The sequence below is a fragment of the Centropristis striata genome, chromosome 3, assembly GCF_030273125.1.
Source record: "Centropristis striata isolate RG_2023a ecotype Rhode Island chromosome 3, C.striata_1.0, whole genome shotgun sequence".
NCBI classification, from domain to species: Eukaryota; Metazoa; Chordata; class Actinopteri; order Perciformes; family Serranidae; genus Centropristis; species Centropristis striata.
In genome coordinates, this window is record NC_081519.1 from 31,748,101 (window position 1) to 31,771,703 (window position 23,603).

Genomic DNA, 23,603 nt, shown 5'->3' on the forward strand with positions numbered 1-23,603 from the left:
TATAATAAGGCCATGCAGAATAAGGCATTAATAACTACTTAATAATGACTAATTAAGAGCCAATATGTTACTTATTTACATGCTAATAATCAACTAATTAATGTTGAATATGTGTTCCCTAATATGAAGTGTTACCGCGGCCAGTTACCACAGAAACAAGCAACATCAACACAATGAACTCACCTCTGGCAGGTTGGCCACAGTTGGATTTCACTTCATATTCGATGTAGGCTGCCTCCAGTCCTGCTTCTTTACCATCTGTGTGTAGCACAGGTCTCTGGTCACATTAATCCTGCGGTCTACATCCTTGAGGTTGAACATACAGAGGGCTGAGTCCTCACTGGGCCGAGTTGATGAAGCCAAACGAGTAGAGAAGACACCAAGAAGAACTTCTGAGCCCTGACTCTTGGTACCATCCTTGGTGAGCCCAAGCTGGACAGCTTGCAAGAGGTTGTAAATTTTCCCTGCTCTGGAACGGCATGTCAAGGGCACTTCGACGTAGGAGTAGTAGGCCTGGTCGTCCAGACAAACACGAGAGATGTAGGTGCGGTACTCACGTGACTGTGATTTTAGGTCTCGTCTGTAAAAAAGGAAGTATACGTGCTGACGGTGGGCAAAGGATGCTACAAAATGATGGTCGTATTCTGAGAGACGGCCAGCCACGGCCAACTTTGCCGTTTCCTCATATGAAAAAACAGGTTCCTGGGCAAGATTTCGCGTGGAAATGGGTGGATGGCTGCTGGTGTAACCACGTCCCACAAATAGTACTGGCTGCCTATCAGGATGAGAGCGAACCACGAGGCCCACAGTGCTAACGTTGGGGTGGTTAGCTGCTACATATTGAGTATCCACTGGCCTCTCTGTAGAGAAAAGTACCACATCCACAGAATCCAGACTACGTTTCTGGCAGATTCCTTGGTTGACGCTCCCGCAAGTAATGAGTTCCATGGAGTAAGGGTCGACCAGCAGGAGCTTGTTGTGGTTGCTGGTGAGCCTAGCCTGAGGGCAGTTGCTCACAGTTACAGGAGGTAAGCACTCCCGACTGTCTGTGACGGGTCCGGTGTCATCCTGAAGTTCAGGTTGGAGAAATGGATCCAACTGGAAGAGCCGATCTCGGGCACCGACGTAGACCCGACTGACACTGGGGTCGGGATGCAGGGCCAGGTGCTCAAACAGAGTGTCATTCCGGATAAAGGTGGGATAAAGACTGGAGGGGGAGGGCTCTGATCCTTGGACGACACCACTAGGTAATGAGGTGAAGGGCCAGCCGCTGACAAGCAGCAGGAGAGACAGCAGCGCTTGGACCGCCGACACCGAAAGACGACGCACCATCCCCAGAGGCATGGCAGCAGAGCTGAGGAAGAACACACGAAAAAGTTGTTAGAGAAAATGTCTCTATTCACTAGAAAAGGGTTGTCAAATGTTTTCATGTCACAGACCTCGAAAGAGATTCTCATCCTCATATGAACAGACATGTCGTTGTCAAATTTTGCTAGTTTTAATTAGTTTTTATTTTTTGGAAAATGCTTAGTTTTAGCTTTTTTTGTAATGGGGTATTTGTTAGATGCCAGATTCAATAAGGTCACAATAAATGTTTCCTTTATTTCCTTTGTCTTATCCATCTCAGCCCCAATAAGTTTATTAAGTCATAAAACCAGATAGATGAAATAGATTTCATATCAACCAAAAGGATTCCGTATGAAAAAAGTTGACAAACAGGAAAACTAAGGACATTTTCACTATAATTTTAGTTAGTTTGTTAGTTTTGTAGCCACACAATTCAGTTTAAACTTTCATTTTTATTTTTATTTCAGTTAACGAAAGTGTTTTTTCAATTCTAGTTTTCGTTATTTCGTTAGTTTTCATTAACTATAATAACCTTGGTTGGCACTTTGGCTGTAGAGCTCAGTCCTGCCCAATCAGATTTTTAAATGATCAGAAAATGTCAAATGTTTGACTGTGAGTAGTGTTATAATATATATGTAGTGATATAAATATAAATAAATACAAATAAATAAAAAAATTGGACAACATTGTAGCAGTGTAGCGAATCTTGTCCCTGGTGTCATAAGTAGCCAGTTTGAGCCCCAGGTGATGCTGGATAAGCATGCTAATGCCTACTTAGGTATTGTGCTTGGTGGATTAGATACACATGACTTTAAAGACATTTAATTTCAAGTTTGAAATCTCTATGGTATGCTGGTTCTGCTGAGAAATCCTCATGCATTTTTCATTTCTCTCTTCTCTTCTTTTTTCTTTTCCTCTTCCTGCTAAAATTTCTTTTTCTTTTTCCCTTTCTGCACACCACTCAAAACTGTTATTTTAGCCACCTCAGATTTACCCATATGTCCGAGTAGAAGTACTACATTAAAGTAAATTACAAAACCCAAAGTCACTTGAGAGTTTCTTCAGAGGAAGTGGGGTAGATAAAGAGCCTAAACTTTAAGATATAAAACCCAAATGATGGATCCACTTAAAGCCTAGTGTAACCCTTCCACAGCTTTGGAACAATGTTGTCGATTAAAAAAACAATCCATCGTGCAAAAAGGTTGCTAAGCCCTTCTTCAGAACGATATACTGTATATAAAGATGGACGACGTGACTTCTCACTTATGAGGCCAAAACATCTCGATCCCCACTGGTGGTGGGCTGCTGTATAGGTTATAAATCTCCATGTTGGTGAAGGGACAAATATATGTTTTCAAAAAATAGTTTGGTAACACTTTACAATAACCAACTAAGTGATGTTTGTAGATGGTTTATAGACCAATTAGTAACCATTTACAAAGTGCTATACATATTTAATCTTTAAATGTTTTCAACCAATTTCTTAAAGGTATATGAATCATTTCAAAATCATTAACATACTTAATATGGTGTTAAAAATGTTAAAATGAGTGCAACTAAAACTATTAATAAACTGTTCATTATAATTTGTTTGTTAATGGTACGGTTGTCAAAAGTATCGATACTCAAAAAAGTATCGATACTAAAACGTTGTATCCGGATACGATACTCATTTTCAAAAGAATCGATAAGTTTACATAAATATTGGTGACTGAAAAGTGTTATTCTCCTCTTGATGTCCCAGAATGAAGCAGAGAAAAGTCGACCTGCAACCAAACAGCAACACACAAAGCCAAAAATATTGTTCTAGTTGTTATTGTTTATTGTATTTATTTATTTTTTGCACTACCTCAGACCTGAAGCTTGTTATTATAGTTACAGTTTCTTTTTGCACAACTGTTTTTTATTATAAATATTTAACATGTGGTTCTGTTAATTTTTACATGTTGCATTTTTCTTGTTAATAAAAATATTTCTGTTAAATTTTGGGGTCTTTGTTTTTATCCTTGTGGTATCGAAAATGGTATCGAGTATCGAATATTTTCCTGAATATCACTATCGAGTTGAAAATTTTAGTATCGTGACAATCCTAGTTAATGGTAAAGTAACTATAAACGTACATTAATATACCATCTATTTTTCATTTATAAATGATGTAGTTATTTAAACATTAATAAATTATGTATTTACCATTCTAAATGGCCTATATATGGTTTATAAATGATGATTAAATATTAATAAACTATTTGTTTACCAATTATAAATGAGGGTTATTGTAAAGTGTTACCAATAGTTTCTGTCATTTTAGGTAGTTCTTATCCTGCTGATGTTTGTTTAAGTGTTGGTGTTCAGCTTTAATTGACTCACAGCCTCAATGTTGTACAGTGGAGATGCACTGTACCATGGGCCTCAAACTTACGGCCCGCGGGCCAATTGCAGCCCTCGCGATGATATTTTTTGGCCCCCACCTTGATATGAAAGTTTAATGTGAGTTTTATATGAATTTGTGTGTGGAAGGTCCCTTTAATTACTTTTTTTTGGTAATTGTATGTCTTTTTTAATAATTGTGTGCCTTTTTTGGTCATTTTGTGTCTTTTTGGATCATTCTGTGTCTTTTTTGGTAATTCTGTGTATTTTTTTGTCATTTTGTGTCTTTTTAAAGTAATTTAGTGTTTTTTCGGTCATTTTGTCTCTTTTTTGGTCATTTTGTGTCTTTTTTAAGTAATTTAGTTTTTTTTCTGTCATTTTGTGTCTTTTTTTGGTCATTTTGATACTGCCTCCAGCGGCCCCCAGGTAATTTGAGTTTGAGACCTCTGATTTATACAGTCTATGTTCAGAACCATACCCTGTAGAACCACTGCTCAAGAACAACTGTATAGAGTGTACAGTGAGTTCCTATAATGCATTGCACAGTTTAAAGATAAACTGATCCCACATTCATTTCTGTTGCACTGAGCAGTGTGAATACTTGTAGTTTTGACCTTTATCACTAGCAGATGTCTGTTCTTTCTGAAGATTAACAATGCAAGCATCAGTTGTTAAACTATTGTTAGAGAAGAAAACCTTGTTTCTATTTTTAGTATCTATGATAACACAAAGTGGCATTCAACTGTTTGAACAACCTCTGGAGGATAGCTGAAGCATAACAAACTATCTGAGACACTGGCTTCTCACCATTTGTTTCCAGTGGTGGTTTACAGAGGCATGCCACCTCTTGACCTCCCAGCAGCTCGGGTTTAAAAACACATCCTTCTGGACACTACCTGAAACACACAGGGAAAAGAAGATATATCAGAGCTATAAGTTTAGGGATTCTTAAAGTTTTGGTAAGTTCTCGATATTTGACGAGCGCCAGTTTAGGGAGACAGCATATGATGGAGGGCTGCACAGGAAAAAACAGGTTTTTTAAGGCCGATGCCGATTATTTTGATCAGTCTTAACTGATCCCTGATATGTGCTGCTGATTTTTTTGGGCCGATTCTTGAAGCGGATATTGCCTTTTCTCTCTCCATTTACATGATAAAAATGACACAATGATAACAAATGTTACACAAGTCTCAATTTAAACAAAAAAAAAGAAACATTTATTAACTAAACAAACAAAACATATTAACAGTTGGATAGCAAACAATGTGTATGTTGTTCTAGGCCTGGAGGTGGTGGCGCCTCAGATGATCCACATATTTGATGTGTTTTTCTTTTTTCTGGTATCAGTAGCAGCTCACCAGAGAATGGCAGATGTTGATGAGCCTTGCCTTCTGTTGGCTCAGTGAAATGGGCGATTGGCAAAAGCAAGCACGTAGGGCTGTACAATTAATCGAATTTTAATCATGATCGCGATTTTGGCCGCCACGATTAAATTAACCTGATTGTCGGTGATATTTCCATTTTAAAATACAGCACTCCTGCATATCTAGTCACGCACTTTCTACATCAGTAGTCCACCAACCACCAGGGGGCAAACACATAGTTAAGGTTTCATGTAGCTGCCTCAGTAAATAATTAGCGAGCGCTAAGCAGGATGTGACGTAGCACTTGACGCCAGAACAACACACGCCATTTGCAAAAGCCGGCGAAGCAGTGTTGCCAACTTAGCAACTTTGTTGCTATATTTAGTGACTTTTCAGACCCACTTAGCAACTATTTTTTTTTAAAAAAGCAACTGGCGACACATCCAGCGACTTTTTATGGTGTTATTGGAGACTTTTGGAGACTCGTTCTTACTCTTTTTAACGAGCCGCTGGGGCTCGTTAAGAGGGAGTCGAAGCAGCTCGGGGATGTCAGCCCCTTAGCGTCCAGGCTAATTGGCTAACAGTTAGCTCTGTTGCAGTACAGTGTGTATGTGCTAACAGGCTAACAGTTAGCTCTGTAGTAGTACAGTGTGTATGTGCTAACAGGCTAATAGTTAGCTCTGTAGCAGTACAGTGTGTATGTGCTGCTGCTGCAGGAGGTGTTCACTTAGCGATCTCTGTTTGTTTACAACAAGCACCAGACACTCTGTGCACAGACTAAAAACTGTTTGTTTAACAATAATCATCATAACACAATGAATAATCATGATTAATAATTGTGATTACAATATTGATCAAAATAATCGTGATTATGATTTTGGCCATAATCGTGCAGCCCTACATATCAGCACATATCAGACGATGCCGATACAAGTAAAAAAACACAAATATCGGCCGGGCGATATATCGGTCGACCTCTAGTTCACACCCAGGGTGATTTATGCCAGCAAATGCAGAGATGAAAAAACCTCACCCTAAGGGACCCTATTACCACAAGTCTGCATGTTCGCTACAAACAAAGACTCAGACGTTCAAACACCTTGTATTTTTTGGCATAAGTGCACAGCATTAAGAGTCGTGGGAAGCTCTTACCCATTGAAATTCCTGTCAGACCTATGTCTGACTAGCTACATCCGTTTTTGCGTGTAAAAAGCCCTCAGCAAAGGCCAAGTCAAGTAGTGTCAGTCCAAGAGAGCTTTCAGTGCCACACACTCAGTCCCAGTATACAATCCTCCCTCATTGCTAGGATACAAGGTACAAAACCCTCTGGTTTCAGAGTCGCTGCCAGAAAAACAAGTTGCTGTGAGGTAAAAGAAGATGGCATGAGAACCATGAGAGGGGTAGTGTTCCCTTGTTTAACCACCTGAATCAGTGGTTCTCACTCACTTTGTGAAATACTGTAATATAGACAGTTATGACACAAAATACTAATTTGAATGAAAAATAATAAATAAAAAAAACAGTAAATCTTCCTCTTTCAACTCATTGTCTGCCTCTGTTTCCTAGCCACCTCTCCTCCTCCATTGCCTCCCAACACTCCAACTCTGGCACAGAAGCAGGATTATCTCTTGCAAGTTCAGACGGATCTCCAGTGGGCTTTTTCCAAAGGGGAGATTGGGAAAAAGACAGAGAAAGACTGAAAAAGACACTATTCACCCCACTGAACAGACTGATCCTCACAAAGTGTACACACACACACACACACACTGTATCCTGTATGTGAGAAAGAGGGTAAAGGCCCCCATGGAGATTGAAATAAAGGAGATTAAAAAGATTACTGGCGCACAATGATTATAATAATTGTTATCAACCTAATTTCAACCAAATGTGAATTCAGTGTAAAATTCCTTAGCAGTATACCTCCTTGCAAATGTTGTGTTTATCCACTCATTGGCATGCTCATGTAAAACTACCTCCAGTTCCAGTACAAACAGGAGCCCAGAGGTCAAGCAGACTGATGAGACCTCAATGTCTGGACCCCTAAATCATAATTTAACCAAAAGACAGAGTTGCTCCTTTGACCCCGGTGGTGTGGCAAGTTCTCGGTACTTGGTAAAAGGCTGAACTCTGTGGCTACGCAGCCTGAACTCTGTAGTCAGCGTGTCGTGACTCCCTGGTGGAAAGGAGCTTTACAGCCCTGTGCAGATAATCCTGAGAAAGCACCGCTTCTCGTCTAACGGAGCAGAGACAGGAATGACAGGCATGTTAACTCATCGAGCCACTAGTTCAACAAATACACTGCTTCTCCTGTTTCCTCCTTTCACAACAGTATCAGTTTTGAGCACAGGGTTGTCTTCTCCAATAACTCTCAAATTTTGCAGGCTGTCACTCCACTCATCCAAGAGTAACGGGCCACTCAAGTTCTCATCCATCTTAATTTACTATTTGCTGAAAGCTGCAAATAAAATAGCCAAAAACTACAGCAAACTGTGCTGCCGACACTCCAGGCCCATCTCAATTGGAAGGGGTTTCTCTTCCCTGCAGTGAATAATCCAATCAGGCTCAACTTCATCCAGAGTTTGAGACACATGAGAACAAGAGAATGGACTTCTGATTCAATTCTCTAACGTTAAAAATCACATTTCGCCCCCGAGTGGGTGTATTTTTTGTGTGATTTCAGCAAGTCAAAAGGTATCAGTTTGATGAAAGAAGATAGGAGGAAATGTGCGCCCGTAATCGCTTTATCTAAATGTTCCTTTACTTTCAAGTAATGGACTTGTTCCAGCACTGTCTGCAGAACTATCAGTTGAGCAGTTCATATGATACAGTAGGTATTCCAGTAAAACACACAGGACTGTTTGACAAATTAAACATGTGGTATATCAAGGATGCACAAAAAATAAATCTGATAAACTGGCACCCTTAGCAGTAATGAACTGCTGCACAGAAAAGAATGCATTCCCAAAACAAACTGCAGTTCAGTTCTCTGGGAAGGTGACCGATGATTAGCTCAATTAAGTTTTTAACACAGATGTATTGTTACACCTGGAATATGCTAGGAACAATACAGCCCTAGCCCTTCTTAAAATTCCAATGAGACCAGCAAATGTACCACTGTGTTGGCACAGTATAAAGGTCCAAAAGTGGAATAAAAAACTATGCCCATTCTGAGTATTTCACTGTTTACTGGGGATATTAAACAGCACTCTAGGAATGTCCAGGGATCTCTGCTTCTGCCTGAAAATATAGACATGCTGATATTCTTAAAAATAATAATAATAATAAAAAAAATGTATGAACGCAGGCCAAGCCAACGTTTATTTATCTTTTCTTTTTCTGTACTCATGTATCTTTTTGATTTGGCATTTGTTTAAAAGCCATTTTCCAGACAAGATATTTTAGTTAAACATTTTTTTTAAAAGAGATGAAATATGCATTATATTGGGTAGATTATACCCTTCCTTCAGAATAAAAAAAAGGTTATTCCATTTGGTAACGCTGAGAGAAATTATTTTTTTCCGATCGCATTTTGGATCCGTATGCAAACTACAAGCCGTCTTGCTGTCCCTCCCTGTTCTGTGATTGGATACCAAAAGCAGGGCTAAGGATCGGCCATGGACACCATGCCGCCTTGCAGTATGAATTGAAATAGAGCGTGCAAGGCAGTATGGGTATACCCAGGCTAGTTTAGACCCAAAATTTGTAAACATTTCAAATTGCTCCACAAAAACCTGCAGACAACAATTTTTACATCTGTTGGACCCATGTTGCCATGCAGACTTGGCAACCATGAATTGGTGTTCAGATAGTTTGTCCGCCTGAGAGTACTGTCATTTCATTTTCTCTAAAAAATATAATGAAATGATCACTGTGTGATTTTATTAGATTTGTACCAAACTAGCCAGAGCACAAAACAATTATTAAAATGTGATGTGTAGTTATCTAATTTTTTTATACTCTGAAATATCAATATCTGTATCAGCCTTAGATAGGTATATGTGTTTAGCAACCATGTTCCTCTCTTTGCCTTTGCCTTTGCCCTTACATAATTCAGCTGGAAGCTTTCTTTCAGACCTTCAAATGACTCACTGTTTCATGTTGAGGAAGATGAGGCCAGACTGTCCACAGGGGGACAGTTTCAACAGAACTTTGAGACTGAACCCGGCAGTGTTCACAAAGGAGAGATTACGCATAAGAGCAATTTTTAGCTTGCACTAATGTATTGATAAGAGGACAGACAGTTGTACTACATCTAGAAGATAGACAGGACCAGCAAGACTTCCAACCTCCACCATACATGGACTGGAGCCTGAGCTGCAGCCAAAAGACTCCACAACACAACCAAGCATTCCTGTGAGGCCTATTCAATTGAGCCATCATTCGCTTCATTGAGTCCAGCCTTTCATTCATTTCCAATTCAGCTATCCTATATTCTGGAGGAGACAGAGAGGACAACAGCAGGGAAGGGGACAGAGCATTCTGAAAAAGCTGGCAGAGTGGCATTAGCAGGCATAAACAGGGTTACAGGAAGACAATGGTGAGAGGGAAAGACGGAGTGAGAGAGAGAGAAGGGGGGAAACAACGAGGGGGAAATCGCCACAAACAAGTGCTCGCAAGCCTCAGTGCTCACTGAGACCTGATGGAATGTGACTAATGATGTGAGAGAGAGAGAGAGAGAGAGAGAGACACAGAGAGAGACACAGAGAGAGAGACAGAGGGACAGATAGAGAGAGACAGAGGGACTGATAGAGAGAGAGAGAGAGTGACAGAGAGAAAGAGAGAGACAGAGAGAAAGAGAAAGAGACTGAAACAGAGAGAGAGAGACAGAGAGAGACAGAAAGAGAAAGAAAGACAGAGAGAGAGAAAGAGAAAGAGAGAGAGACAGAGAGAGAGAAAGAAAGAGACAGAAAGAGAAAGAAAGACAGAGAGAGAGAAAGAGAGAGAAAGAGACAGAGAGAGAGAGAGAGAGAGAGAGAGAGAAATAGACAGAAAGAGAAAGAGAAAGAGAGAGAGACAGAGAGAGAAAGAGAGAGAGACAGAGTGAGAGTAGTGTAGTGGGACACTACCCATAATACACTACTGGAACACTGTCATTGGCCGTATGAGGGGGAGGGGAAATAAATCACGTTTCTAATTAGTGACATGATTGTGAGCACAAACACACAGAATTGCGTGTGTAATGAGAAGTCCCTCCTCTGTACGCTTTAACCAAATAAACCCCTCCACAGACGCAGACTCACAGGGGAATAGTGGGACTCAGTGAGGCCTTAGGTGGACGCAGCCATCTGCAATCAGTCATTGCCCTTACATCAACAAAGCATGTTTACAAAGGACGCTTTAGTGGCTGTGAGAGCCGACGGTGTTCAATTACACAAACACTGGCCGTCAGCATCCTCCTGCTTCTGTGCAACACAACTGTTACTGCTGTGATGGACGAGCTGTGTAAACCATTTGGGCTACCTGGGACACCAGGCAGGAGGGACACCAGAGCTCTGCACACGCTCACTGAGGTCACAGACACAACATATCAGTTTACAGACACGTGTATGAACTACTTACTGTTTGGACTGAGGGTAGCACTGTTTCAGGTCTGACAAGCGATTAACAAGTACCAGGGTACAAAGTAGCCCACAATGAGCTGCTGGTTCCACAAGTGTTGTCTCTATTGTAAGTTTGAAGTTTCTTTTAATGATATTCTCAATGTTCTTTATTGTAACAATGCTCAGTATATTTTAGAGTTATAATTACTTTGATTTAGAGGTCGACCGATATATGGGGCCGATATTTGCGTTTTTTACTTGTATCAGCATCGGCCGATACGTGCGTGCATTCATGATCAATTATCCCATTTCACTGAGCCAACAGCAGGCAAGGCTCGGTGCAACATCTGCCATTCTCTGGTGAGCTGCTGCTGATACCTGAAAAAAGAAAAACACATCAAATATGTGGATCATCTGAGGCGCCACCACCTCCAGGCCTAGAACAACATACACATTGTTTACTATCCAACTGTTAATATGTTTTGTTTGTTTTGTTAATAAATGTTTCTTTTTTGTTTAAATTGAGACTTGTGTAACATTCGTTATCATTGTGTCATTTTTATCATGTAAATGGAGGGAGAAAAGGCAATATTGGCTTCAAGAATCAGCCCAAAAAAATCGGCAGCACATATCGGGGATCGATAAAGACTGATGTCAAAATAATCGGTATCGGCCTTAAAAAAACCTGTATCGGTCGACCACTACTTTGAATGCATTTTTGAGAAATTCTGAGTTGTGTACCAGTTTGGTATAGTGGATGGCCATAAATACAACAATACCCATGAGCCTCAGCTGTTGTTGCTATGGAGTAGAAGCCAATCAAAGCTGTGAAGAACTCAGAGCACTTTGTTGTTTTTATAGTTAATAGAACACAGTGTTTGACCCAGAATGCGAATGTGAATTAATTTAGGCTGTTTAATATTTAACAGTTGTTCTTGAATGTGTAACCTTTATATTACATTCAGCCAATACTGTCTATATCTGCAGACTGGGAAAAGCTCATTAACTAACTCTACATGAACTGTCCCCTTTAATAGTCCTGTAGTTACTTTACACTAGTATTTTTGTTGTGTTACATTTTCTAGCAGATAATAAGAAAAAGTTTTACGGAAGTGTTATCTTCTCTATTCTTTATATTGAATATCTATAACAGGCTAGCTGCAGCGATCCTGCAGAATGGTGTCATTATGAAGTGTTGACATTTACATTCTACAAACAGATTACTGGCACATGGACTGGAAATGTTTCAGACCTGATCTGCTTAAAAAAAAAAACGTTTATGAAGATGATGTGAGTCACTTTTAAAATTAGAAACAGAGTTTAATTTTACATCATTATCTTAATAAGCATGTGCAGTGGTTACTGTACTGTGTCAGAACTGGGTTGGTGCATTAGTCTGCCCGCTGAAGCTGGAGCTGGACAGCCCGGCTGGCTGGCTGACAGCAAGTTATTTATAGAGACACCCCCAACAATTGCCGCCCATCTCAATGAACACATTCCTCCTCGGCTGATGAACTTCAGAAAGAGAGAGAGAGAGAGAGAAAGAGGGCGAGGGGGTGGGGTTGGTGGGGTCATCGTCCTGTGCTCTCTTCCGGAAAACGTCCCTCCAGAAATTAAGACAAAAAGTCCCTCAGTTTCCCTGATCCAGCCCTTTTAAGGGATGAAGTCCCTCTGTAACATGACAGTAGGCTTCTCTGGACATGTTTCAGTGGTCAGAGGAGAGCCACTTGTCTCTGCAGAGGGTCTGGGTGGGTAAAGGAAGTTCCCATGGCTGTTAAATTTTATGGCCCTTAAGAAATTACCCTGGGGTGACAGAGGTTGAGCCTGAATACAAGACAGGACGGATATCCGGGTCCTAGTGATTATGTTTGGGTATAACCTGATAGCTTTGAGACGTGTGCATGCATCTCCTGTCTCCTTGTCATGAATCAGTGGTTCCTGCAAGGCTGCTGGTCTGGAATGTCAGCCACAAAAGAAAAGTGGCAGTTTTTTTTAATTTTGGCACCATCAAAGATACCTGACAGAGTACGGCTTATCAACTTTCATTCAAACAGCATGGCAAATGAGAAATAATATTAATATAATAGGGCTGGGCGATATGGACCAAAAGTCATATCCGGATAGATTTAGGCTGAATATCCATATACGATATATATCACAATATATTTATTGCAAAGTGAGATTAATGTTCAGTCAAAACCAAATATGACATGTCACAAGTAGTTTTATTTATACTTTTTCATTTAAGTGAACATAAATACTGTATACCAACAGGAGTAACTTTTTTTTTTTTTTTTTTTTTTTAAATCAAAGCTCCATAAAGTGCACATTTAAATAAAAAAAAAATATTAAATTGTAATAGCCTATGAAGTAAAATAGGGAAATCTTTTTAAGAAATAAATATGCTTACATGAAAAAAGCACAATAAACATTACAAAAGATCTAAATAAATCTAAAAATAAATATGGTCTCATTCCATATCACATTGAAAAATATATCTATATATATTTTATATCGATATATCGCCCCGCCCTAATTTATAATATACACAGTCGCCCACAAAATTGGAATAATTTTGTTTTCAGACAAAATCCTGTTATTGTGGTTTCATTTTCAATGTGATATTTTTGGATGAGATTGATTAATAAAGTTTTGAGAAGATATACATGTTATCTGTCAAGAGTAAATTACATTGTCACAATCATGTCAAAAGGTTTACCTGGAAAGAGGTAAGACATCATTTATTCAAACTTTATGGACGACCATGTATATAAATAATAAGAGACTGAACAGCACCTGATCCAATACAAGACTAGAGGTTGTTTTAATATTTTTTTTGGCTTTAACCCTTAAACTAAATCAAAATGATTTTAGCAGCAAGAAAAAGTCAGATAAAATGGAAAACAAATCTAATTTCACATATTTAACACATCAAGACCACCCCACTTAAAATGTTAATTAGTGCCTTGTTTTTTATTGAAAGCAGTGTCAAATTAAAAGAGAAAAAATCTGACATAATCTCAAGCTCAAATCACGCTGCAATAGTCCTTGTCAACATGATAAAGGGGCATGTATGTGCTGGAATTAGATGTATGAATGAGAGCAGTAGTGAGACATCAGGGCTATTATAAACAGTCCCAGCTGCCAGACAGGAAGCTGTTAAGGTCTGTAGAGTTTATCTGGATCGTAACTCACATGCAGACAGGTGCGGTTGGCAGCACACACATCATAAAGCATCTACAGTGGCGCGAGCAATAACTTTTGATCGCACTCAAGCAGAGAAGTAGTAATGCTTCAGGGTAAGTTATTGTCTCATCTTCAGATCAGATAGTATCTGGCTGGGAGACAAAGAGTTGCTGGTGTCTGCATATTCACCGCAATGGAGCCACGAAACGCCAAAATAGAGACATATTGTTTAGGCGGGTTTAGGCGGGCGATTGAGGCATGTTGTTACAGGTAAGATACATACTATATTGTGCAACACTGCATTAAATTCAAGACTTTGGTTTGGAAATTGGCTGGTGTGCAGCAAACCCAGCAGCTCTTTGAACTGTTTTATCTCCTTTTATTTCTTAAGTTATTACTGAAAGAATAGACTGAAGAGTCAGGAGTTAATCACCAGGAGACCATGTTCACAGTGAACTGTACTGCCCTAGAAAGTCTAACTGCAGTAACTATGCAAAAGGTAAAACTGAGAAAAACTGTTTTAAAGTTTTGTAACGTGTTTTAACTGGCCAGCCATATGGGTTATATGTAGGTAAGTGATATGACACTTATTTATACATGTATTGATGATGTAATTTGTATCCTCAAAGTGAATAAACATTGTCAAATCCCTCTGGATGGCAGCTGTCCAATGGGACACTCACATTGACATAGAATAGAAGGGTGGAGACAAACAGACCTACACACACAGGTTATCATTACCAACTGAACACACTGAGACACGGTGCACGGACACTGCATTTAGCTGCTTAGGGGTCTATGTGGTTCTAAGCTTTACTCCTGCAGACAGCAGGAAGAGACACTTGATCAGGTGTCATTAGCCAGAGGTGGAGCAAAGATGGCATAAGTTAAAGATCAGAGTTCAACTTCATAACTCTGAGGAGATAAATAGGAGATAAGTATAGGGTTAAAAAAGAGGGGGGATTCACATCATATTGATATGTGATAGCAATGAAATAAACAATGAAACTGTGAAAATAAGCACTGCTCCACCTCCAGCAGGAGGCACAGAGTGCGTTAGCAACTGAAGCCTCCTGAACTAAGTACCAGACTAAAACCCAGTGAAGTCACTGCAGTGAATAGCTCTGCTGTTCCACCAGGAGCTCTGGTGGGCAGGACAGCAGTCATCCAGACGCTAATTAGCCAAACACAACCTTTGACATTGGTCTGCTCTGTCCTGCAGCTCTGGTCCTGCCCACAGCACATCCTGGGCCAGTTATGGACACAAGCGTGTGCATGGCTACAGGCCTTTTTAGGCCAAATGGGCTTCCTACTGGAAATTTCTTTGCACCATTTCTAGCCAAGTATCATATAAGTCAATACATGACACATCCCTTTGAAAAAATATAAACTGTATGGCTCTAAGAAGCAAACAGAAGCGACAGTGTGAGTTTCTGCTCCACTGGACTGTGACATCAGCTGTAATCATGCTCATATAAAACAGGACAAAGTCACTGTCTAGCATTAACGGGGTGAAAAAATATGAAAGTCAATGTGAGAGTGCATGTGTGTGCCCATGTGTTGGTGCACATTTGTGTTTTCATGAGGCAATGCCTTCACAGGCAAATTATAGCTTGTGTTTTGACATGCTGATTATGGCGTGGAGAACTATGCACACATTATCAGAAAGAATGCAGAAATCCTCTGACAGAGAGGAAAAGTAGGAAGGATAAGAGTCATTTTTAGCACCAAGTTGCACAGCGCAGCAGCAGTAATGGACCTACAGGCCACAGTAGGAGGGAGTTACCACTGCTTCAACATACAGTTGGAAAAACAGCACTTAGCTGTGAGGTGGACTGGGAAAGCAGGAACTTTCTTAGCACAACATGCTGAGTTGTGTTTAAATTTAATGGTGCAAAGCACAGAAGTTAAAGTGTGAGTTAGACAGAATTATACTAAATTATTCAGCAAGTCACCAGAGTCCCAGATGCACATTTTTTTGCACTGCTACTGTATTTCTGAATAGCCACAAATACAACCGTTAACAGGATGACAAAAGAAAAACTCAATCATGAAAATACTTTCAAGACTCAAATTCACACAGAATGGATTATGGCTGCTTATTGCACCATGAATTGTGCATCACTTGCAACGATCTGTCCCTGATAAGGACCTCATAAGGATTTACTAAAGACATAGTGCTAATGATGTTACGATGCAAACACACTGAAAGTTTTGAAGTTGAGCGCAATTTGTCTCCTTTTTACTCACGATGGCAATTATCCAAGTGGCAGAGTATAAATGTGCTACAGGTCAAAGTGTAGGTTGTGAGGGCCTGAATAACTCGGATAAGTATTTGGGCTGAGCTTGTGCCGTTTTTTTTATTAGATCTCACTCAGCTCATTTAACCACAAAAACAAGTGTGCCTTCAGAGATATGACATTTTTTTGAATATTTCACAATAACTGACATTAAAACGTTCATGAAGGGAGGATTTACTGCTGGTGTGTTGGATAAGACTGCATTTGTTTTAGCTACATGTAGTTAAAATAAACTGCCAGTGAATGCAAACCACTTCTCTTTAAAAAAAAATATCTGATAACAAGACCAAGAAATCTGGTTTCTCCAACAGAAAACTAGCTGTGCACACTGGGTTTCTTGTAGCCCTTTTCGACCAACGCAAACTTGATTTGCAGTTAAACTTGTGAGCCGTCTCAGAACCCGTTTGCTTTTCCACAGGCTCGAGAGTCATTACATCACTGTATACGTCTGTACATGTCTCCGCTCTCCGCGACTATAATAACTACATCAACTACATCGTCTCTTTACAAATGTTGCTCCTGGCTTTGCTTGCCCACATTGGCATTCAAACACGACATGTACAACACATTTGTGCTGCTGGTCTTGATTGCTATGGCCGGTGATTATGTTCTTATTAACACTGAATGTAAAATGTTAATGTTAGACTTTGTTGTAAGCTAACACTAGCCCGCTAACACGAACGCGTATCAATCACATTGCAGTTAAACAAATCAAATTTAAATGGATGACACATGTTTTACTTGGTCTTGTTGGTCACAATAATCCTGCCCCCAGCCCCTGACGTAAGTGGTTCATGGTCAAAAATTAGCAAAGAGTTGGTGTTGCTCTGGAACCAGTTTTCCTGGTTGAGAGTTGGGTCTTCGGCAGTCGAACAGAACTGATTCAAGATTAAGCATCGCTCTGAACCAGCCCTGGAAATGCTTTGGTTGAAAAGGGGATATTGTAGTTATGACTTTTAAGAAAAGATCTTAAAAGCCAAGAGTAACCTGGTTACTGACGTGCATGACAAGGCACTGAATTAGGGCTGGGCGATACATCGATATAAAAGATATATCAAAATAGTTTTAAATGTGAAATGGAATTAGACCGTATTGCATATATCGATATAGATAAAAAATATTCTTTCTTATATATAAATGCTGCCCTTACTAGGGTTTGTCATATTTAGTTCTTTTGTAATGTTCATTATTCTTTTGTCTTATAAATATATTTATTTCTGAAAAAGATTGGCCTATTTTATTTCATAGGCTATTTTTATTTAAGATATTTTTTTAATTAAATGTGAACTTTATGGAGCTTTGATTTTTAAAAAAAAAGGTACTCCTGTTGTTATACAGTATTTAAGTTCACTTAAACAGTTTCAATAAAACTACTTGACTACATGTCATATCTGGCTTTGACTTTGACTGAACATTTGCTCTTACTTTGCAATAAAAATATCAGGATATATATCGTATATGGATATTCAGTCTAAATATATCGGGATGATGTTGTTCTGAGATCTAAATGTGGTTTGTAAAATGCTATCTGAAAAGGAATGATGCACTATTAAGATAAGATCTTCTGACTTAAAAAGCCTAAACTCAACCTGATTTTAACCGATTCTGTCTGATTTGGAGTAGACCTGGTCTACACACTGCCACCAGACCCTCCAGCCAGCCCTGGCTCACCTCCACCTGTGTTTCTCTACATCTCACCAGATAAAGTGCTGGTTCAGGGCTTGTAATTCAGCTGGCCTAACCTGCTCTGAAGGCACACTCACTCTGACAGTCTTATCCTTTGTTTGATGTAGTGTGTGAGTGACTGAATAAAGCCAGAAGCTGCTCCATATTTATGACTTCAGTCACAGGAGAGGGGACCAGACATACACACACCCCTCAGGCCTTGACAGCTTGTTAATGCTACTTGGCTTTGCAGTACAGGATTTCATGCCGTCAGCACAATGCCGACTCCGAGAATGGAACCGAAGGTGCAGCTGCGAAATGTGATTGGACCAAGTTTCCTAGCAACAGAGAGGAAGACAGTATCCCCGGTACCATCAATGCAAAAACTTTGCTCTGTGTGTGGATCTCAAGAGCCAAACCCAAAACAAAACGCTCTCAATCCATTTTTAATGATGCTCGTTTTGGTCTCGAAGTCTTACTTAACAGCTTTTCAACTGAGCTTAAATCCTGGCCGTCTTGTAAAACTGTTTCGTGAACTCAGCCAATTGTCTCTAAAATTAGCGCTGAGCCTCTATGGATACCCTCAGCTATGAAATATTAAAAATGGCTCAAAGATATATGACTTGAGATCACACAAACATGTAAATCCTGTTAAAATGTCACACAGTTCGTCGTTGTACCATCCAACTTCAGTATACCATGCCTACATATTGTAGATGGCTTTATAGTCATTCAGAGCCATGTTCAGCTGTAGGGATTTAAAGTCCAATGAAATTATGTGTCTGTTGGTTCGTCAGTTGGTCAGTTAGTCAGTCTGACACTTTGGTCCAGACAATGTGCCAATATACAGTGAACCCTCGCTATAACGCGGTTCACTTTTCACGGTCTCGCTGCTTCACGGATTTGCATCATGCATTGTGTTCTGCATTCTGATTGGCTAAACAGTCTCTCCGCGTCTTCTCTACCTGTGTGTCAATAACGTTATGGTTTAATATAATGGCCCAGAAGAAAAAAGAGCGACAACAACTACCGATAACTATGTTCTTCTCTCCAAAAAACACACCTGCACCGCAGGCTTTAGAAGAAAAAAACGCCACAGAGCGGAGTCAGGATGCAGCGGCTCAGTCAGAAGAGCAGTGAAATACTGTACTGTACACGTGAGTCACTATTTGTCCTACTGTACTTTGTGTTTTTTTTCATAATCATTTTTCATTTTCTCCCGTTCCAATCCGTCACGGTGGGGCGGTGCTGATCCCCGCAATATTAACCCTTCAGTTCGTATTGATGATTAAAATTATTATTTATTTATTTATAACTATATTGTTTTACAGTACAGTAGTTATTTGTAAAAAAAAACAAAAAAAAAAAAAAAACAACAACAAACGTTTATACAGTACTTTTATTTGTTAAACAAATGCTTGGGCCTGTAAAAAGGTTTTGTTCCTTGCTTTCAATGTTTTATGGAGTATTTCATTGTATAATAACTGTAAAAAAATAAAGGTTTCTACTTCACGGATTTCGCCTATCGCGGGTTCTTTTTGGAACGTAACCCCCGCGATAAACGAGGGTTCACTGTATCTCAAAATGATCTAAAAAAATGGATTGCCATGAAATATTGTAGAAACATTCATGGTCAGCAGCTGAAAGCAGCATGGCTAGTTATGCACAGAGTCTCCGCTGATCATAAACATAGTGATTGTGAATTAACAGGCATCGCTAACTGTGCACAGTGTCTGGTGCTTGTTGCAAACAAACAGAGATCGCTAAGTGAACACCTCCTGCAGCAGCAGCACATACACACTGTACTGCTACAGAGCTAACTGTAGCTAACTGCAAAAGGCCGGCTTGTTAAGAGTTGCCGTTAGCGGCTCCACCACTGAGCAGCATGGATTTGTCTCCAGTCGCTTTCTTGAAAAATACTCGCTAAGGGGGTCTGAAAAGTTGCTAAATTTAGCAACAAAGTCGCTAAGTTGGGAATACTGCTTTGCTGGCTTTTACAAATGGTGTGTGTTGTTGTCGTGTAGAGTACTACGTCACATCCTGCTTAGCGATCTATCCAGTCAGTAACCAGGCTTCTTCAGGGGAGATAAAAGACCCTGCTCTACGACAGGGACGAAAAAAGTCCAGACAAAAGCCGGCTCCAGAGTGCTCGTATTCAAATTAGGGGCCTTTCGGCGAGTGAGACCCGCCTCATTCTGGGTATTGCCCGGTAGTGGAAACAGCCCTCATGTAAATGCAAATGTTAGCAAGGTGACAAGCTTAACTCTGGCAGGTGAGTCTGTTCATTCTCCCATTCTGACTGATTTCCACCGGCTATGGCCCCTGCTGGTCCAGTCAGCAGGGTCAGTAGGATAACTGACGTCCAGTCTAACTCATGAAACTCAGACCAAACTGTCAAACTAGGCAGCGCTGATCTAATATGAATCAAATGTCAACATCAAATGTTTCCAGAGACATATCTTAAGGTTTCCCTGTAATTTGAGAAAAAAACAATAGCAATGATTAGATATTATTTGGTAATATTGCATTTCAGTTATTCTATCCATAAATGTTTTTGATTGTATCATCTAAAATGTTTTACATTATCATCATAGATCATCATAAATCATAATTTCTGGGATAATACTTATACATGCCAAACAGTCGACTTCGCTTTCCAAATGTGGGGACGGTCCTGGGATTATTCAACGAGACATTAGGTAAAAGAAAACCTTAATACCCTAAATGCATCAAAATACAGGCAACATAAAAGTGGTTGAAATGGAGTGAGGTCAAAGAGAGAAATGCTGTGTGTCAGGGATTATCTTTTCTGGTAGCATTACTGGTGCAGAGTCCATTTAAACTATTCTAACTTATTATGTGCTTGCCATGGCCATTTTTTAACATCTCTAGAAGGGATTTGAGTTTGACAATTATCTGGGATTATCCACAGTCTGATACTAAAAGCTACAGTCTTTTATTTGCTCTTAAATGCAAAAAAAAGATGTAATGTGTATATAAAACTGTGCTGCTTTATTCAAATGCTGTTTCATGTAGAATACACCTGAGAATGTTCTTTTTATCCTGCGGCATTAATATTAACGATGCAAGACACAAAAAGCTGCCAGCTGAAAGAAGCTTTGCTTTGGTCTTCTAAAAATTCCCATCAGCTCATGGCTATACATTTTAAACCACTACATTATCAGCAGTTCTTCAATTAACAGAATATGAATCCATCCTTCAAGTTATTTCATAGTTCATGTACTGGATAGTAACTGTTGTCATAGTAACTCAATAACTAGGTTTGTCAGCTGCTGTTAATAAAGAGAAAACAATGTGCAAGCGTTGCTGTATTAATACAACCCAAATTCCCAAAAAGTTGGGACACTTTGTAAAACATGAATAAATTCTCATCCTTTTTGACAGATATTCAATGGCAAACTTGGAATATAAAATATTTCATGTCTTACCTTATCAACTTCAGATTTTTGAATTTTAAATGAGCATATGATATCAAATGTATATCTATTACCTGATTTGCATCACGGGAAGCCACGGGATATGACTGTCATTAACATGCATTGTAGCGAAATCTGTGTCAGTTTCACGGAAATTTGAGTGATTCCGTGGCTATTCCACGGATTTTGAGTTAAGCAAATCTGTGGCTATGTCACGGATTCCTGTGAGACCAGGTTGGTTTTAGACAAGCTCCCTATTTTTTGGAATCAGGGTTTTATGAAAAAGGAAAGGAATCTTCTAAACTAAGTGATCAGTTGAGTATCACTTTTCATGGCCTAGCCTTAGTCTACTTAATCATTTGATCAATTACAATGGAGAGTAAGTAGTGTCCAAAAAATATTGGGACTTTCCTGAAGCAGAAACACCGTGACTGGCAGGCAGCATCACGGCACAATAACAAGCTATTATTGGAATTAGTAGTGGGAGAGGGACAGCAGCACCACAGACAGACAGACAGATGTTATGAGAGACAGAGGAAGGACAGGCTTGGGAACTCTCAGGGGACAGCTGAATTTTTTGGACAAGCTGCACAAAGAGAAGATGGAAAAACTGACCTCACATGAACACAAACACAATAACATGGGAAACCTCGTCTCAGTCATACTTCCCACTCTGTAACATGACTACATAACTACATAACTACTTGTAACATGTCATAGGCTTTCACTTTGCAATAAAAATATCAGGATATATATCGCATATAGATATTCAGCCTAAATATATTGGAATATGACTTTTGGTCCATATCGCCCAGCCCTATTCTGATAGAATAACCCTGATTATCTAAGGCGTGGAGTTATATACCAGTCAGGAAAGCAGAAATAAAAGATGCTGCAGAGTTGCATTGTGGGAAATGTGAGTTCCAGAGCACAGGCTTCACAAAATGAGAAACTGAACTGGACACTGAGGTGAAACAAGATGAGCTGTGCAGCTGTGACAAAGCTCAGTGAAGGAGCAGCCTGCAGCAGTCCTCTGAAACATAGAACCTACTGACATGCTACTCACCTCCAAGCACTCAACACGCTCGCTGTCTTCCTTTCTAGAAACCAGTACTGTAATCCTTACAACACTGGGCTTTTTTTAAGCAGCTGCGGAAACCTGAGTATAATATTAAAGTCTTCTTGAAGGAAGGGCTTTAGAGGTCATACTGTAAAGCATAGAGAGCAGGCTCTCAAGGAGGGGCAAGTTTGACCTGCGTACACACACACACACACACACACACACTCTCACATAAAGGCTCCTTTCTGTGCCTGCATGGGCAATAACAAGGGCCGTGCGGAGGGAGTGAGGGTAAATGTTAGTGTGGCTGCTGTGTTGTCTGGTCCTCTCTGAATGCTGTGTGTGTAAAACACACCGCTACACAAAGAGCCTCTTTGTGGTCCCATGCGCCTAATGCTGCTTTTCCATAGTGTTGCCTTAATAAAACATTAGGGCATGTGTTGCTTATAGAGCCAGGCTTGTTGCATAACATATAAAGGTGAGCATGAAGTTGTAAAGCAGTTTGAGGACCGCTGCAGGAGCTCTTTTCACCAGGCTGCAAAAGAGTGCAGTAAAAACTAAATGAGCTTGTCCAGCACAGCTTCAGAATAAAAATAATTATCCTAAAGAAGTTGGAAACCAGAAATGCTGCCAGCTACTCCACAGTTTTGACAAGCAATGAAACCATGAAGAGCCTCGGGGCGTTCCCACAGCTGCGAGTCAGATAATGGGAAGATACATGGGTAGATAAACAAGACAAACATAGAATCAAGCACTCACACAGTCGGGGTTGCTGGGGGGCTCAACCAAATGCAACTCATTATTTGTGAACAAATCTGTTTGGCAAAAAAATAACCCAACCTGCTCCGTTATTGATTCTCTGCTAAAACAACATCATCAAAAATCTGTTTCCCAGAAAGCTGAACAAACAGACGATAAGATCTGGCCACAATGAAATGTTTCTGATTGACAACCCACAACAGCCATAAACAAGCAATACGCATCCATTTCATGGAAAATAAGCAAGAAGCTGCCGATGTCATAAAAAAATTTGTCGCTTTTTTTTTTTTTCATAAAACAGGCCATAGTCAACCAAACATCCACTGAGGGCACTTGAGGATAATCTCTATCCTAAACACATTCCTGCTGACTTCCACAGTGGCCCACCTCCCTTCACCAGGCTCTGTTACAGGCAATGGACTCATATTGGAGGTAGGGCTGCACGATTATGGCCAAAATTATAATCATGATTATTTTTATCAATATTGTAATCACGATTAAATTCACCATGTTAGGGAAAACATCTGTATTTTTATTGCACTACTTTTAAACAAACAATAGGAACAGTTTTTAGTGTG

General features: G+C 39.8%; 1 protein-coding gene across 1 annotated transcript in view; it reads right to left on the reverse strand.

Moving 5' to 3' along the window:
* The window catches only part of plxnb1b (plexin b1b), a 125,240-nt gene that overhangs the window by 55,446 nt on the left and 46,191 nt on the right, over positions 1-23,603 (reverse strand). The window contains 4 exon segments of the mRNA XM_059330267.1: positions 184-198; positions 200-261; positions 264-1,354; positions 4,522-4,610. Of these exon segments, the coding sequence (XP_059186250.1) occupies positions 184-198; positions 200-261; positions 264-1,344 (1,158 nt within the window). The 5' untranslated portion in view covers positions 1,345-1,354; positions 4,522-4,610.